The 19,559-nt window shown below is 36.3% G+C and overlaps 1 protein-coding gene across 3 annotated transcripts in view; it reads right to left on the reverse strand.

The window, feature by feature from the left end:
* Positions 1 to 19,559, reverse strand: part of TIAM2 (TIAM Rac1 associated GEF 2) — an 87,635-nt gene that overhangs the window by 15,130 nt on the left and 52,946 nt on the right. For 2 of the 3 annotated variants that reach the window (XM_026680316.2, XM_087969798.1), the window contains exons 15-17: positions 3,550 to 3,723; positions 2,490 to 2,558; positions 2,035 to 2,160 (exon numbers count right to left, since the gene is read on the reverse strand). In XM_026680316.2, coding sequence (XP_026536101.2) covers positions 2,035 to 2,160; positions 2,490 to 2,558; positions 3,550 to 3,723 — 369 coding nt within the window. Of the gene's footprint in view, positions 1 to 2,034; positions 2,161 to 2,489; positions 2,559 to 3,549; positions 3,724 to 12,816; positions 12,959 to 19,559 lie in introns of those variants that run through there. The other variant, XM_087969804.1, reaches the window with a different exon arrangement.

Genomic DNA, 19,559 nt, shown 5'->3' on the forward strand with positions numbered 1-19,559 from the left:
AGTGTATGTTTTATACAGGTAGTCCTCAACTTAAAACCACAACTGAGCCTAAAATTTCTGTTGCTAAGCGAGACAGTTGTTAACTAGAATTTTGCTCCATTTTATGGCCTTTCTTGCCATAGTTGTTAAGTGAATCACTTGCAGGTGTTAAAGTATGTAACATGGTTGTTAAGTGAGTCTGGCTTCCCCATTGACTTTGTTTTTTCAGAAGGTTGCAAAAAGTAATCACATGACCTTGGGACACTGCAACTGTCATAAATATGAGTCCGTTGCCATGGGTCTGAATTTTGATCACGTAACCATGGGGATGTGGTAATGGTTGTTAGTGTGAAAAATGGTCATGTCACTTTTTTTCAGTGCCGTTGTAACTTTGAATGGTCACTAAACGAACGGTTGTAAGTCGAAGACTACCTACAGTATAAGTAGTCTGCTTTAGTTTGGCAAGATTTCTGTCTACAGGTGAGTGGGGGGTGAAACCGCTTAGAAGAGTTTCAACATTTCTTTCTTGGATTTTGGACTCTGACAGCCAACTAACAGTAAACAGAAAACTATATGGAAGTCATTAAAATAAAGGGGCATTATGATTATACTACATAGTTTTCCTCTATTTTATACTTCTACGTCTACCTTCACCCTATTTTGCATTCCTGAAAAGTTTTTCATTAAAAAAATATTCTGTAACTGATTGATTGTAACTTATGTTATTCTATAATTGCCTTTGCTATTTATGAGTATGACTATATCTTGTCTTTCTAGTGGTTTCAAGTCAGTGATATGTAACAAACACAAATCAACAGAACAAATTAGATAATGAATACAAGATTTGCATGAACTAAAGCCAACAAATGTGATGGAAAGCGATTCACTGAAAACATGAATCATTTCAATTATGCCCCTCTATGATTAGAATTTCTTCTCTTGAATGCCATGCTTGTTTACCACAGGTGCTTAATTCATAGCTAGAATTGGATTAAGAAAGAAGTTACGAAAACAGATGGCAAAACTTGTCGTAGGCAGGAAAAAAGAACTGATGAAGTTTAAATGCATTTAAAAAGTGACAGAATATTCTGAATAATTTTATTATTCTAGAAATAATAAAACATTATTTTTAATTGTATTATCTTACTATTCACGCTTTTAACAATTAACTACACAAAACTCTTGTAATAAATGCAATAAAGAGAGAAAGCAGTAGGGATGACAGAAACTAATCCTATCCAGCAGGAAAGTTTAGTAACAGATCACAAATTTAAAATAGTTTATCAGTCAAGGTTCAGATATAAATAGTAGTCATGGTAGTGGTTACAGAACAAAGTAAAATGTCCTAGTAAAATTTAAATTATTAGGATTCATCCAGAATACCACAACAGTTTAGGTTTGATGTGCAGTGTGCACTTGCACTCTGATTTATGGGTCTGAAAGTAATTTAGGAACTTCCATAGTGATTAAAAGTAGACCTCATTTAGCAACCACAACTGAGGCCGATAATTCAGTAATTAAGCTAAGTATGCTTATGATCTTATTTTGCTTTACAGACCTGCACAGGTTGTAAATGCAAGGAATTGTCCTAAAAATTTTTTTTCATTTTCTTAGTAACTGAAAATGGTTGCACCATAGACTTTAAATTTCCTTGATATTCCTTCATTGCTTCCTCAGCAGAAAAGATCTGGAGATATTTCTGTGAAATATTAGGGGCTTTAGGGACAGAAGTCTCTAAAATATTAGAGATAAACACAGAGATTCATTTATTTGATATAAACTCCTTCTTACCCATGCTGCTAGTGTGATTGTACAAACTAATTGACTCAGCTAGTTACTTATGGGATTTTCAAACTGTTCACCTGACCTCAGCAGGGTCTTGGAAAATATATTTCAAAATTTATTCCATAAAGGGAGTGGGGAGGAATCTTCCTAGAGAACATAAGTGATTTTTAGTTTTATGCATAAAAAATTATAACTGGAGAAAACATAGGGAAAAAAAGGAAATCAAAGGGAATAATTATCATATTCCAAAATGTAATAAATTGTAATTACCCGAAACTGAGAAGGGGTTTCAAGTGTACTGAAATCACAGCAGGAAGAAATTCCATCTTCAAGGGTCTCTAAAAATACCTTCTGGAAATCCAGCATCTCTGGCAAGCTGCCAAATAAAGACTCCATCTGTGTGGAAGTAGGGAAAAATAAACATTGAAAAGATAATACTACTCAAGAAAAGAATACCTAATGTTTAATTGTATTAAGCTAGAGATAAACAAAGCGGTACACGACATTAATAAAGGCAGAAAAACAAGATAATTTCTGAAACTAAAGACTTCTTAAAAATGTTTTTGTAAAGGAGGTTGGTCAACTTTGATCATCAAGGCATAACTAATGCAAAAAGAAAAAAGAAAGAAAGCAAGGAAATATTCTTAAAATGTCTGATACAGTTGAAACGCTCATAACTTCCGAAAGATTAGAGAACAATTAAAATAACCATGGAAATATCTCACCTCATCTTGAGTAAGGAAAGTCTCATTCTGAAGAGGTTCCAAGTATAACTGAAAGAGGCAGCTCAGATCCTAGGGGAAATCAAACATTATTTAGATTTACATGTTTTTGAAAGCAACCCTCTTCTTAACATGTGAGGGTACAAGGTAATTGTTATGAGATAATGCTTTTTTTACTTAGGTCACTGTAACACTTCTAGGGAAAAACTACTGTATTTGTTGCGTGTTTATTATATGCTGTTTTAACTATCGAAACAATAGCATATTATAAAATACTTAGCTATGCATTCATCTATATGTATATGCATGATATTAGGCAGCATTCCCAAGAAGGGAAATTTCTTAGCAATCCTTAACAAACCAAAACCAAAGCTAAGAATGTGACTAGATCAGATCTGGTGATTTGTTCTCCACTTCCATTATGCTACATCTTCTGCCCTCAATCTCTCCCTCAGATCTTGTTTGTACAGATAGTCCTCAACTTATGACTGTAACTGAATCTAAAATCTCTGTTGCTAACCATGACAGCTGTTAAGTGAGTTTTGCCCCCATTTTACGAACTTTCTTGCCACAGTTATTAAGTGAATCACTGCAATGATTAAGTAACGGGATTGTTAAGTGAATTTGGCTTCCCCAATTAATTTGATTGTCAGAAGGTGGATCACAAGACCCCAGGACACTGACATAAATATGAGTGAGTTGCCAAGCATCTGAATTTTGATCAGGTGATCACAGGGAATGTTGCAATGATCGTTAAGTGTGAAAAACAGCCATGTCACTGCCATTGTAACTTGGAACGGTCACTAAACGAATAATTGTAAGTTGAAGACCACCTATATATAATTCAGGCTTCCTCGATTTGGTGCCATCCAAAAATGTAGAACTGTAACTTCTATCATTGCTAAGCAATACATTTGGAACAGGATTGTAGAGCATCATGGAAATGCACCTGTAGCTACTACGTATTTCTTTTCCCAAAGTGCTGGTGATATACAGAAAGCAATCACAAAAATAAGGGAGGAGGATTAATAGAGACAAATGAACAGTAAAGCATGCCTAATACCTTTACGTAAGATTTCTCTGTGTCTATGAGTTCTTGGATGACCTTCCGGAGTCTGTCTGCATCAGTAAGTTGTCTTGCCAATGGCTTTAGATGGGAAATATCTTTTAATCCTTCCATCCCATTCACCTGAGTTTCATGGAAATGTGGACACAATGTTGTGATATCTCTAGTGCTCTGCAGGTTGAAAAGAGAAAAATTTGTTGTATTTTTCTTACAACTGACTCCTCTGTGATGGTTCAGTCGTGGATAGATTTGCAGATAAGGATCATAGCCAAAATCTATAATAGTACATATATTCTAATTTGTTATCTAAGGTCTTCATTCCAAAGAAATAGATACATATATGCCTGTTCTTTTCTTCCATTCAAGTGTATTCAATTCTTGGAAATGGCCTGGACAAGTCCCTGCAATTTTTCTTCACAAGGTTTTTCAGAAGTGGTTTGCCATTGCCTCCTTTCTAGGGCTGAGAGAAAGTAACTGGCCCAAGATCACCCAAATTGTTTTGTGGCTAAGGTGGGATTAAGAACTCACAGTCTCCCAGTTTCCAACCTGATGCCTTACACCAAACTGAATCTATACATAAATGTATACAAACATTTTATATGTATACACACTTTATATGTACATACATTTGAGAGAGAGACAGAGAGACAGAAAGAGAGAGAACTCTTGAAGATGGTAGCTTGTTTTGTTTAGTGATTCATTAATTTATTTTAATAATACTTATAATGAAAAGTTATTTCTGAAAGACTGCAGATTCTATTCTGCGTTAGTATCAATGGCTGAGTTTTGTGATTTGAATTTCTGGCAGTTGATTCAGAAGAAAATGTCCTTGGCTACCACAGTTCAGACATTAAAGTAAGAAGCCATTGGTTAGGCAGTTTTGCAGAGACAGTACTGTTTGAATATGGCCTTTGGACTAATTTATTACTAGAAAGGCTCAGTGTCTGTGGAGATTCTCAGTCATCCAGGCAACTAATCTGCTTCTTCCTTTGACGTTGTCTTCATTCTTTTTCCTCAAGGAAAAAAAACCAGTCCAGTTGCCTTTTGGGGAAAAAAATCACCTTTGATACAAAAGGTCAATACAAAACCAGGCAAATTCTTAGAAAACCCACACCCCATTCATTGTAACAAATAGTTGTCACCTTAATGGGAAACAACAGACAATCAATCATCTACCTCTTTAAAATTGTTAAACTAAAACAAATATCTGTGGAACAGATTGTCTAATTAAAAGCCATCTTTCATTTTACATTCATAATGTAACATGAGTGGGATTTCTGCCAAATGGTTCCATAATGCAGAATGGGGAAGGATTTAGGATTTAATAAAAGCTACAGACTATTTATAAAGTGATACTCATTACTCATTTTATGCTTTGTTAAACATTTATAGAAAACCACAATTTTTGTCTTTACAACAACTAACCCTAAGACACAAAGGGCTACAACAACTAACCCTAAGACACAAAGGGCTACAACAACTAACCCTAAGACTCAAAGGGCTACAACAACTAACTCTTCTCAAAGCTTACCTGTTGACCACTGAAGGATAAAGCTGGGGGTCAAAGAATAATTGGACCAACAAATTAACACAGAATTTAAACAGGAAGGGAATTAATATGTAGCCCACAGTTTCATCCCTTGGTTTGAAGAAACTGTGCATTGTCCATTGAATCCTCAGATAAGTATTTTCATATAGAAGCTGGATTTTATTCTCTGAATAAAGAATGTCCTACTTTCTCCATAAGCTATCCCTTGGAATTGAAAGGATGATTTGAAATTGATGAAAGCAACATAAAGGGTACTTCAAGATATAGGTCTCAGCTAGATATTCTAAAATTAGGCACTACTCAACTGTAAAATAACTAATCCTAAATCTAACCTACTTTTCCATGTCTTCCAACAGAGATTCCTTGCGTAAAGCTTACAGGTTATATTAAGCAGGCTGACAGGTCCATCGCTTCACAGGTATGCCTTTTTTATATAATGAAATAATCACCAGGAGTCTTTAGAGATTAAGTAAAGAGCACTGCAAAAACCAAGCCCAACCAATCAATATTATTTTTTTATCATCTTCAGGAGAATCCCCTAAATTGAAATGGAAATATTACAAGACAGCAATTACTTTTATATATATATATATCTAATCCCTCAGCAAGGTTTCTAACTAAGAAACCTTGTTAAAATTATAGTACAAACAAAGCCATCAGATCAGGTAATATTACATAAAGCACTTGGTGCCCTGAAGACCCAAAGCAATTTTCAGTGACACTGACACACTGTTAAGTGATTTGAATGCTAAAGCGAATTGCTTTGGTTTTTTTAAAATGAAACTGATCCCGAAAGCAGAACACCAGGCATTTTACACATTTCAATACCCTATTATTTATAGAATAGAATAGAATACTTTATTGGCCAAGTGTGATTGGACACAGAAGGAATTTGTCACATGACCTTTATTTGAATATCCTAGTTGTAATTACATCAGTAGATAATTGTATCCAAACTGATAACAAGTTTATGCTGGAAAGGGTGTTCCTTTATATTTTGCTGCGTTTTGTCCAAAATTATTCTTAAAATAGTAGATAAATAGAGAGATGTTTGGAAATTTTCAGAGAAGTTTTTCTGAATCTCATGCCCTTCATATGTATGTATTAGACTTTCCAGTGAGGAATTAAGCGAGTATATCCAACACATCTGTTGAAAATCAGTTTGAGGAAATAATACCACATTTCGATATGTGTCTCTGAACACTACATTGATGAAAGAACAAACGCATAGCATTATTAATGTAAAATATGTAACGCTAAATCTTCTCTTAGGTGCTGTAAAAATAATAATCTCAGTCCAAATGATCAGTTGACAGTCCGGCCAGCATAAATAGTAAAGAAACATGATTGTGTTTTAAATGCAGAGACTTTTTTATATTGGGTAATTTAACTCTTCAGTTTAGCAAAATACAATCTTCAAGGGCAGGGTAAGCAGTAACAAGAAAATAAACATCCTGCTTCTTTCCTGTAAGTTACTGTAGACCAGGGGTGTCCAACCTTGGTAACGTTAAGCCTGGAGGACTTCAACTCCCAGAATTCCCCAGCCAGCAAAGCTGGCTGGGGAATTCTGGGAGTTGAAGTCCTCCAGGCTTAACGTTACCAAGGTTGGACACCCCTGCTGTAGACTGATTTATAGTAATAACATGTTAATTCTTCAAAACCAGAGCTTTCTATGAGGGTGGAAGCATGGTGTTTTTCAAGGAAGTCAGTTCACAGTTCAAATTACCAAATGTGTAGTAACAAGAAGTATATGCATGTGGACACCAGTCCAAAGAATCTCCAAATACCCCCCCACAAAAAAAAAACAACCCACAAAAAACTATTCAATTAAATTAGTTGGCATTCATATACAACTTATGTACAAAATTCTTCAACAATTCTTAATTAAACCAACCTTCCTCCTTATTTCCATTTGGTACAACTAAAAAAGAAAAAGGAATGCAAGATATATAGCTCTCTCAAGAGATCTTTAAAAAAGACTCCCACATCTTCACACCATGACTGAAAAAGGCTGCTTAGCTCTCAAGTCAACAATACTTTCCTCCTTACTTCTGGTTCCGCATTGGAGGAAAAATGGAATTTAACAGATTTAACGACTTCATGAATTGCAAGATGGCCATATGGCAGCTGGCACAAATTCTCGATTAACAAAATCAAGCATGGTTAACCATTTGTTTTAAATATTTCAACCATCATATCTGCTCCTGTAACTTCCCACATTTGTAAAATTAGAGGAAAAATACTGGTTGTGTTAATCAAGAGGAATTCTCATCAATTAGACCTAAGATAAATAGCTTGAAATGTGCTATGTAAATAAATGTGTAATAGTTAACTGTGATAGGCTAGGTCTTCCTTTAACTTCTTATGGTTCATAAGTGTGATTTATATTTGTTTGTTTGTGTATTTGATTTCTATAGCTGCCCATCTCAACAAATGATCCAAAAACATATATTACAATTAAAATCTTAACATTTTTAAAACAATAAATGCCATTAACACAATTAAAAAAAAATAAAACATTTGAGCACACACAGAGCAAGACATCTGGCCAGCTAACAATATAGCCAGGAGGCAGGATCCTTGGAGGTATATATTGCCCCAGCCCTTCCCATATACGTGCTAGTCGTTTCCGGCTCTCGGGGGCGGTGCTCATCTCCATTACAAAGCCAAAGAGTCAGTGCTGTCCGAAGAAGTCTCCGTGGTCATGTGGCCAGCATGACTAAATGCCGAAGGCGCACAGAACGCTGTTGCCTTCCCACCAAAGTGGTCCCTATTTTTCTACTTGCATTTTTACATGCTTTCAAGCTGCTAGGTTGGCAGAAGTTGGGACAAGTAATGGGAGCTCACTCTGTTATGTGGTGCTAGGGATTCGAACCGCCGAACTGCCAACTTTTCTGATTAATAAGCTCAACATCTTAACTACTGAGCCACCATGTCCCTCTCAGAAGCATAGCCAGCCCTTAAAAAGCTTTACAGAAGGCTAAAGGCTAGCAGGTTGGGGCCATTCCAATCTCTAAAGGGAGGATGTTCCACACAGCGCAGTCTTAACTTCCTTTGTGAAAATCAACTAATAGACGTTGTGATAAACCACTATGAGAATCCAGCCTATCTATGTGGATTTCCATAAAGCTTTTGGGAAGCTTTAAATCCAGTCATCTTGCAAATGCTTACAACAGAGTCATGTGTAGCTTACAAAGTTAACTCCTATGGAGTTGGTTACATTCTCATCAAAGAGAAAAATAGGAAGCAATACTTCTCACCATATTCCTCCAAAATACTATGGGTGCAAAACTCCCAGAATTTGCCAAAAGTCATATTGCCTGAGATTTACAGAAGTTATAATCTCACCCAACCTATATGCAGGCACTGGATTGGGAAAAGTGCCCTAAATGCCTGTAAAGGCACCACTGCTATTTAAGATGATACTTATAAATGACTGAACAATGAAGTAGTTGATCTGACAGACACCGAAATGTTCAGGAATAGGAATTCCAAGGCAGACTGTAAACAGCTTCAAAAAGTCTATGCTGTGCTGAAGAGAAAATCAGATATTAGGGTCATTATGAGTGTAATACATGGAAGAGTGGAGGGAAACAATCCTAAAATATATATTTAATATCTGAACCAAAAGTGATTAATTAGAAAAGAGATATTTGGGCTAAGATAGAAAGTACATTAAAAATGTGGGAAATCTACATATTGTCTCTGAAAACCTTTTATTATATAATACTTCAACAGTATATGTGTAAATGTTTAATATGGCATCATAGATTAATTAGAAGTAAAAAAATATGCAGATTATGTAACAGAGCAATTAACACTAACATTTCTAAAAGCAGCACTATTTGTTCTTCTCATTTTAATTAAAAAAATGAAATGCTGTCAGGAAGAAGAGTGGGATTGACTACCTTTTAAAAGGCTTATATGGATTTAAAGGATGGGTAAAGATTCCGTTGAAAGAAGGACAACATTTTCTTTGTCAAGAAGTCCTTCATAAAATTGGAGTAGAGTGGGATTAAATTTCCTGACTTTCAATTTTATAACCAAGCAAATATTTTGACTTCGCTTCTCTCTGCAAGCCAGGTGACTATCCCAAAACTATGATAGGACATTTTAAAAACAACAATGTTAATCTTTGATATTATGGCAGGGACTGGGATCCACTTTTAGTTATGATTCTGCAACGTTCTCAGATTTTTCCACATTTGGAAGATATTTTGATAGAGAATTATTATTTTGATCCTTCTTTGCACACTAAATTTACAATCTGGATTAATTCCAGTTTGAATACACTAGATAGTTTAAAAAAACATCTTCATGAGCTAATAGAAGTACTAATAGCTCAAATAATTTTTTTAACTAATAAATTGTGGGATTGCAAGGAATGCTACTTTTCTATAATGGACAAACTGTGCCATCCAATTTGGGTTTATGATATGTTTAATCTCTGCTTATAAACTGTTTTTTGATCAACATAATGCAAAAGACAGTTGAACACTTTGCTGTGTGATTAAATTTTGAGGATTTCTTTGAAGCCTGAAGTTTTTTTTAATATATTGTTAGTCTTCTTTTTTCTCTTTTTATTATTTTTTTAACAAAATTTAAAAAGACAAAATGGTGGGAGAGCTGAAATAAACAAATATGCTAAGGAGATGTTTAGAATGAAAAGTCTATTTCTATCCAAATAACTGCTCCTACGGTATAATGGCTGTATAACTATATAACATACAGGACTGTCAATAACATGGGCAGCTTATAGTGGAAGTGCTAACTGCAATTTTCTCTGGAAAAACTACAATTTTCAAATGTGTTTCTTATGCATTGGATTGTTTGTATTTTCCATTGGAGTTTGACATAATCTGCCTTCAAGCTCTAAAAGGGAGTTTGGATTGTTTATAAACTTGTTCCATAATTCAGAAATTGTGTCACCACTCTTTTTTGCTAATCTGTCTCACGGTGAAATAAATTATTTTGAACTTTTTATGTCTTTGGTAAGAATTTTTGAATGCAACCCGTCACACAGTAGCCTCTCAGAAGGAATGCAATTTCCAAATTACCAAACACCTACAAAACATGAGCATAGACAACTAGAGTGCATGTATGTGCATGTTTTATGTGTAAGACTGGGATGTCAGAATCATTTTTGATTTTCTTTTTATGAATCAAAAGGGCTGCTTAATATTTTAAAGGTAAGTTGGGGAAGTGGTGAACTCAAAAACTGACAAGATTGAAGTAGATAAATTAAATGTTCATTCATTTGCCTCACCATCCTTTAGGAGACGGATTTTTGTTTTACTCAGTAGAAAAATTTTCCAGTTATACTGAATCCAAGTGCTGTTTGTTTCACCTTAGTTTGTTCCACCTAATTATGGAGTTAGCCCTAATATGCTTTATATTTAACTATCCTGCATTTAATGTCATCTGGTAGCATTATGGTGTAACCTATTTCTCAGTTTCACTCCAGAATCTTTTCTATTAAAATGGCATTAGTTCCAGTTCATTCTTTGGAGAACCACACAATTAATTTATTTACACTGTACAAAACATTTAATTTATTCCTACTGTCTGCTTTCCTGCTTTATAATAGTAAACCTAACTTTATTCAAGATCTTTATGCAAAACATTTTTGGAACTTCAAGAATGTAACACCTAGCAGACCACACATCTAGATCTGACATGAACCTCCTGACATTAAAGACACACAAGAGTTTGTGGGATCATGCTATTTACTTCAGCTCCCTCTGCTCTTGCATACACTGGTCACTGTAGGAGAAGACCAAACTGAGCCTGACGATGGGGTCAAATGCATCATCAATCGGGAGTCTCTACACCCTCAAAAAAGACTCAAGTCCAGCTTCTCTTGAAGTCTGTTTACTTTTATCTGGTACCAATTTGCCTTGACCCTTATAGACCAGATTCTGGAATAAAGGTTGCATGGAATAAACTCACAGTGCTTTCTGAACTCTGCCCTGGGTCCTGGTTTTTTTCGCCTAAAAGCCACATGTCTCCAGATTTACAATCAAAACCCACCTAAAGGAACCCTGAGCATATATTAATTTAACATAGGTAGGAACTGGACATGGATGTACAATACATCGACACACAGCAGTTCTAAGTTATGTCATAATGTTTCTCGCCCAAATCCCAACACTATAAACACAAGAAAGAAAGAAAAATCACCCCTTGTTCTTCCTCCAGCATAATTTTCACATCTCTGTTATCTAAATATATGTCCATCTCCTTGACAGAATATTGGGGTTTCAGCACTGAATGACCAGAAATATACAGTAAAATGAGACTTCCCTCGCCTTTCCACAGCTTACTGTTCATTAAAACATTTAATATGCTTTCTTTCTGGTTTCTATATAGCTACTCATTATGTAGAGGTTGGCTAGCACAATGTAACATTCCATTTTCTTTGGAAATGTAATTCAATCTCAATCTTTTTCAAATATGGAAATATTAGTTTGAAATATAAAAATCAGTTTATCAAGCCATACTACATTCCAGACACAGATCTTCACTATTTGGTATGTGGTCAATGGAAACAATTAAGTTCACAGCACCTGGCATAGTCACTCCATAAGGTTTATAAATATTTTAAAATAGCCTTTATCTCAAAGAACAGGATAGTGAGAAATACCAATGTAAGTTTTTAAATAATGTATATTACATTTCAATACAAATGTTCTATTATTAATAATAAATAAAAGATGCATCATCATTTCTGAATTTCTAATTCACAGAAATAGGACCTTTCAAAGAATTTGGGGAAGGTGTGAACCTCAGTATACTTATTTGGAAGTTAATTCCCCTGAACTTATTAAGATGTGTATAAGAAAGAATTTAACTTCCAACCAGCTACATGCATAAGGGCAGAAGCTTTGATTCAACTATGCTATATAACATGGCAACATTATAGTGTATAACTAAGGTGTAGGTTTTCCCTTTTGCAGCAGTACCACAAAAGGAAGCAGAGCACCCAGGGCCTCAGATGACTCAACTCAACACACACAATTCAATCAGCAATTAGACTGCATCCCCAGGCATGTCAAGGTCTTATAATCTTTTAACAATACTCTGACATGTTTTAAGGCAATGGCTGAGTATGCACCATTCTCATTAAATCTATATTTTAATCCAGTTGAGTATTTCTGAGTGTGTTTCTCCATAATCTTGTAGCACATTTCACTGCTGTTGTAAAAGAAAACTATATTCATGCTCATTTTTTTAACAAAAGCAAAGAGTGAAGAATCACTAAAAAAAGAACATCAATGGGAGGGGGGGGGAATCTAAAATTAAAGGATCATCAACATAGATTTTCACAGCCCTTAAAAGAGATTTTTTTTGTAATTTTCAGCAAATTAATTACCATCTCAGTTTCCTTTTGTTTTAGCTCAGTTTTACATTTACTGACAGAGGTCATTTCTGTTTATTGATTTAGCTACCCACTTGTTAATTTACTAAAGACAGGTAAAAGCAGAGTTCCTCCACCCCACAGACAATGAATCTGTGGTTTGTAAAAAAATAATCTACAAGTAAAAGAAGCTTTATCTTTAAAGTAAGATACTTTGCTTAAGTTTTAAAATACAGAACACGATACAGCTTCCAAGAAAGAAAGCAACACCATCAAACGTAAGTGTGCATTATAAACATAGATAAACAGATGCACTTGTGAAGTTTAGATGAAACAGAATGTCTATTTCTTCACTTACATATAAAAAGGAAAAAGAATCCGCTCCCTCCAAGTCCAGTTATCTCAAGCTGTTGTCTGCTAAGAGCTGAGCATTGCTTGCAATCTCCGTTTCAGGAAATACTCCCTTAAACTGATTGCTCTTCCAATCTGCACTGAAAAACTCCTGGCGTCACCACTCTCTTCTCCACGCTGCACTTCCACAGAGCCCCACACTTTACAATATTACATAATGACAAGATTCCTCTGCCACTATACTTTGAAAAAGAAATGCATCCAGGGAAATCCAACATCAGTAGGAAATAGGACAGAAGTCAAGCATTTTCCAAGACGCATTTTGCCGCAAAAGCCTTATTTATAAGAAAGAGAATGTTTCCTTTTGTTTTTGTTTTTTAAATGGAAGACATGCATTTTCCCCCCCCTGGCTTTCATTCACATGATTGTTACAGCAATCATCTTTTTATAATTCCCCACCCATATCCATCTCCATCCTTCTCTCTCTCCTCCCACCTCCTTCTTTCTCTCTCTCACACACTCACTCCCTGCTGAAGATGGGTCATGCCAAATTGCTCTAATGGGCACTTTCCAAGAAAAGGGCAATCATTTGTGGAAATTGTAGGGTTATCAAACACACTGCTGTAGTTGGAGGTTCATCCAAGTGGAACCACTTCTCCACTCTTAAGGTGTCTCTAGGTGTCCTACTGAAAGTATTTACATTATCCAAGACAAAGGATTCCAACATTAACCATAATACAATCCTACCAAGCTTCCATGTGCATCCATGCATGCACATATGATCATGTGTCTTTTGAAGAAGAAAATTAGAGAGTTTTGTCTATCTTTTTCCTACTATTTCTTCCAAGGATCCTGGCCAATCACTATAAAGGAAAAATATTTGAAGCCAGCTTAATATTTATATCCATATTACCGGTTTGTTTTAAGGTATAGCCATTCATCTGAACTTGCTATTAATTCTAGGTTTATGGAACAAAGCACAAAGGGATTTGAAATTCTTGAGAAAGTCTATTTGCTTCAGAGGATATATTGATTACCATGTTGCAGTTGTTTAAAAAAAAATCCAGAGGCAACGGAACACACACAATGGAACAATCTCCATCTTAATTTAAGCAAGGAAACTGGACCATGACGAACAGATCTTTTAGATAGTAAGGGAGGTTCCAACAGATTATTAAAAGTGAAGATGAAGAGCTATCCTTTGGGATTTTCATAGCACAAAGGTGTTGAACTTGAACACTGAACCTAAAAGAAACACAGAGCTATTTTAAATCCATGAAAAGGGATCCAAGGTTGATCACAGATATTTTCAGACAACATATATGAAGATGCAGGAGGGTCAATAGCAAAGTCAGTAGTAGTGGAGCTTCAAAATGTACCCAGGTGAAGACTGTGAATACAGGTAGTTATCGACTTACCGAGCCCAAAAATTCTGTTGATAAGTGAGACATTTGCTAAGTTTTCCCCATTTTATGACCTTTCTTGCCACGGTTGTTAAGTGAATCACTGTAGTCATTCGGTTAGGGACACGATTTTAACTGAATCTGGCCTCCCCCTTGACTTGTCAGAAGGTCGCAAAAGATGATCACATGACCCTAGGACACTGCAACCGTCATAAATATGAGTCAGTTGTGAATCCTCTGAATTTTGATCACGTGACCACGGGGATGCTGCAACCGTCGCATGAAAAACTGTCATAAATCACCTTTGTAAATTTGAACAGCCACTAAATGAACTGTTGCAAGTTGAGGACAGCCTGTATTGTATCGACCACTTTCCCAATGCAAAGGAACTAGTGATGTCTACTGGGCAGCAATTAGCGCCCCCCCCCCCCGCCCCCCCAACTTCAGCTTATTTTAAAGTGGTGGCATTTTAAGGCATTGCAGAAAAGACAAAAGGTGAAGGAATGGAAGTTGATAGGGACTCTTTGCTTCAAAGGAGAACAGGCGGGCACCTGAACATTTACTGAGCATTATATGGGCATCTTCTTTATCTACTGAAAATTTGCTGCAGTCAAGCAGATCTCTAAGCCACCTATAGAACCTATAGAACTACTGAAAAGGAACATTTTGACCAGCTAGAGCAGAGTTTAACCAGAAGCACAGATGTCTAAAAAGCAGAGCGGAATTACAGAATTGATGTGACAGCCGTAGTGTATCTCATTAGACATCCTTTATTTTTATCTTCATGTAATGCATTCATTTCTGCTGCTCTTTCTGGGTTGTTTCCCCAAAGTAAGCAATCTCTGCTCATTTTTTTTAACCTAAAAAGCACCAAAAAGTATACTTTATGCTTATAACCCTTGGGATATAAATGCGACTCTGTTTTCTTCAAATGATTTTTTTTTATATACTCTAAACTGGGGGGGGGGGGGGGAAACAGCTCTCCTTCCCCTCCCCACATATATATATATACACAAAGAGAGTCCTTCTTTCAAAATGACTTTGACTTCATTAAAAAGATAAGCACAGAAAAAGAAGAAAAAAGCAAAAATGTAGGCATTTCCATCATCTTTCAATTGAATTAATTCCCCTACAACTTGAATTGGCACCCAACCTCATTTGCTCTCGTATCTATCTGGACCATACCAAAATGGCAAGGACAAACTGACCATTGGAGCAGCAGGCCATTACGAACTCTTTTAAAATGTGGATTTGCTTTGTCATTCAAGAACAATGATCTTGGCATAAGCAGAAGAAGATCACTATGACTACTTTGCCATAGCTTAAAATTCATGCAAATATTTTGTCATGGTTTCCATGTTATAAAATGGGATTCAGAGTCTATGAACATTACAAAAAATGTAAAATAAAGATCTTTAAATAAAGATTTATTTTTTAAAAAAACGTAGCCAAATCCTTTTCCCTGATTTATATGAACGGTGGAATACTTTTTGACTCATATTTCTTTTTATCTGATTGCAAATAAACCTTACAAAAATGTTAAGTAATTGCTTATTGATGCCATTGGGCAATAACCAAGGAAGAATTGATTCTGCTTCATTAACTTTGTCAGTTCTCCTTTCCTGTCTTCCCTTGAGCTTACACTTGTTTCTGTAGTTTCCTTCTCGTTATAGTTGACATACCTAGTAGCTGGGGAGGGGGCACATCAAAACTTCAGATGCATTTCTCAAGAAGTAGCTTCTTTTATATTTTATTTTTAAGATGTAGATTCTACTCCGTATCTTTTTCCCTAGCTAGTCTACAGCCACCCTTATGAATTGACTGCCAAAAAGAACTCTGCGACTGCTTTCCACTGGCAGGGATGATTTATTTATTTATTTATTTATTTATTTGATTTGTCAATTGTTTACAAGATAATAAGTACAAGTGTATACATAGTTGTGAATATATGAAATGGGTACATATAAGAAAAATAAAAGAATAAGAGAAACAATAGGACAGGGACGGTAGGCACGTTGGTGCGCTTATGCCGCCCTACAGACCTCTTAGGAAAGGGGTGAGGTCAATAGTAGACAGTCTAAGGTTAAAGTTTTTGGGGTTTGGGGAAGAGACTACAGAGTCGGGTAGAGTATTCCAGACATTGACCACTCTATTGCTGAAGTCGTATTTCCTGCAATCAAGTTTGGTGCGGTTTACTTTGAGTTTGTATCTGTTGTGTGCTCTTGTGTTGTTATGGTTAAAGCTGAAGTATTCATTGACAGGTAGGACATTGCAATGTATGATTTTATATACCATGCTTAAGTCGGACCAAGACGGCGTAATTCGAGGTTTTCTAGTTTTAGAATTTCGAGTCTGGTGGCGTAAGGTATTCTATAACGGGTAGAAGAGTGGAGAACTCTTCTTGTGAAATACTTCTGGACTTTCTCAATTGTGTTAATATCACATACGTGATAAGGATTCCAGACTGATGAACTGTATTCGAGTATTGGTCTAGCAAATGTTTTGTATGCTCTGGTTAGTAGTGAGATATTACCAGAGAAAAAGCAACGTGGGATTAGGTTAACAACTCTTAATGCCTTTTTGGCTATGTAGTTGCAGTGAGCTCTAGCACTTAGATCATTAGAGGTGAGTATTCCCAGGTCCTTTACAGAGCTTGGGTCATCAACAAGATCTTGACTATTCAGTTTGTATTTTATTTTCTGATTTTTTTACCAATATGTAAGACAGAGCATTTATTTGTTGAGATTTGGAGTTGCCATATGTTAGACCATTCAGATACATAGTCTAGATCTTTTTGAAGGGTAGTAGTATTGTCTGTGGTATTGAACAGCTTTACATCATCAGCGAAGAGAACGCAATTGCTCTTGATATGATCACAAAGGTCGTTTATGTAGATTATGAAGAGAGTTGGTCCTAGAACACTGCCTTGGGGAACACCACTATTGACAGGTACTGGATTTGATAGGGCGTTCCCAATTTTGACCATTTGTTGTCTGTTTGACAGGAATGCTTCTATCCAGTTATTCAGTTGTCCAGAGATACCATAAGATTTTATTTTTAGGAGTAGTTTGTCGTGTACCACTGAATCAAAGGCTTTGCAGAAGTCTATGTAGATTTGCGTCTATTGCTTTGCCCTGGTCGAGTTGAGTAGTCCATATGTTTTTGCAGTGTAAGAGTTGCAGATTACAGGATAGTTTTTTTCTGAAACCAAATTGTTTATTGGAGAGTAGGTTGTTTGTCTCTAAATGGAGGATGATGGATTGGTTAATAATTGATTCCATGACTTTACAGGTGACGCAGCATAAGGAGATTGGTCTGTAATTTTCAACTAGGCTTGGGTCTCCCTTTTTGAAGATGGGAATGACTGTGGCTTGTAACCATAGGTTGGGCAAGGAGCTGGTTCTGAAAGATCTTTCAAAGATTATGCTTAGAGGTTTGGCTATGGCAGCGGATAGTTTTCTTAAGAAGTAGGCACATATTCCATCGGTCCAATAGATAGAGATGGTTTTAGGTTGCGTAGTGCTTTTTCAACGTTGTCTACTGTAAAATCGATATGTATTAGATCATTATTGTTGTCTGTGGTACGGCTAGGAAACATTGGGCATGATCCATTACTGTTTACAAACACTGAGCCAAGAATGTGTTAAAGATGTTGGCTTTAATGGTGTCGGCTGCAGTCTTTACCATCAGGTCCTATCAAGGGAGGGATGGACCTTGAGTCTTTTAGTTTGTTGTTTACAAAATTGTAAAAAGCACGGGTGGAATTGGTGCTTAGAAGGTTTTCCTCTTGTTTAATGTGGTAATTGGTGCATTCGGTCTTTATCTGGTGGCATAAATTTTTATATCGGTTTTTGAAATTAGCAACGTGACCAGATTTGTTTTTCCGCCAGAGTGATCTCTTTTTGGATTGAAGTTTCCTTATTGATATGGGTAATCTGCTTTTTGTTGTTTTTTTGGAGTTGTTGTTGGAACATATAGTTTGATGACTCTTTTGACTTCAAGTAAAAATATGTTGTAATGATCTTCAACAGTATTGCATCCAGTGAATAGAGATTGCCAATCGAGGGATGAGAGATCGTTATCTATAAGATCATAATTGCCTTTTTTGAAGTTACAACTAGGGATGACATCGTTGTGGTGATTTTTGCGTGGGCGTATGTTGAGGCAAAAGTCAATCATATTATGATCACTACTGGAAAAGGGTTCTTTGGTTTGTATTCGGTAAATTAAATTCAAACTATTGCAGAAGATGAGATCGAGGCAGTTGTTCAGTCTAGTGTTGTTGGTTACTAGTTGTTCAAGACCTAGATTTGTAATAGCATTGAAGAAGGTTGTGTGTATGATTTCAGTTGTACAATTATTTAGGGTCCAGTCAATATGAGGTAGATTGAAATCACCAAGAAAGATAAAAGGGTATGGGCAGGATGTAGCCCATGTTAGTAGTGTATTTAGCTTGTTTATATGTTCGATGTCATAATCAGGTGCTCTGTAACATAGTAAGAATCGAATTGTGATATTTAAGGATAGTTCACAGATGATGGTTTCAGGAAGGGCAAGCTCCTGGGTAACTTGGATATTTTTAGATGTAAGGATTTTTTATAGAATATAGCAACACCACCTCCTCGACGATTTTCACGATCTGATCGGTAAACATGATAGTCTCTTACTGTGGTAATGGAGTCGGGAGAGATGCATTGAGCCATGTTTCACAGACAAATATAATGTCGAAGTTAGCCATATTTAAGAGGATGAGAAATTCAGGTATTTTATTCACGAGGCTTCTTGCATTGAGTAGTTTGCATTTAAGTCCGGCAGCAGTTGGGATTGAGGTAGTTGGGGGCGTGCGTGCCTAGTCTTGGGTGATGGTGGGTGGTGGGTAGTTTTGGGTGATGGTGGGTGGTGGTAGGTGGTTGAGGTAGGGTAGTGGTTGAGGGTAAAAGTTGGGTATTGGGTTGCGTGTCTTACTTTTGATGCAGTCAGCATGGTAGTCAATGTACAGGTCCTTCTCTCCATTGTCTAGACGGGTTTTGAGTTCGATGCGGAGTGCACGGGGCGGGCACGTTGCTGTATGGTTAAGTCAGGGCGGCAACGGAGGTTTTTGTGGTTGGTGTTGGTTTTGGCGAGTGAGTTTATAGTGTAAATGAGTTTACGTTTGCTTGATTCATTTTTGCAAATGATCCTGCACAAGCGTGGGGCCACAGAGCCGTCTCTATTTTTAAGCTCTCGGTCAATGCGGGAAATGTCAAGTATTTCATCGCCGGAGATGGTTGATGCTTGGTAATCTCTGATGATGTTTCGGACAGTTGTGATGTCATCATTGACAATGCTGTCTTCTAGTCCAAATAAG

The sequence above is a fragment of the Notechis scutatus genome, chromosome 1 (genome assembly GCF_049901735.1).
Source record: "Notechis scutatus isolate UNSWTSFEM ecotype Mainland chromosome 1, rNotScu1.2, whole genome shotgun sequence".
NCBI classification, from domain to species: domain Eukaryota; kingdom Metazoa; phylum Chordata; class Lepidosauria; order Squamata; family Elapidae; genus Notechis; species Notechis scutatus.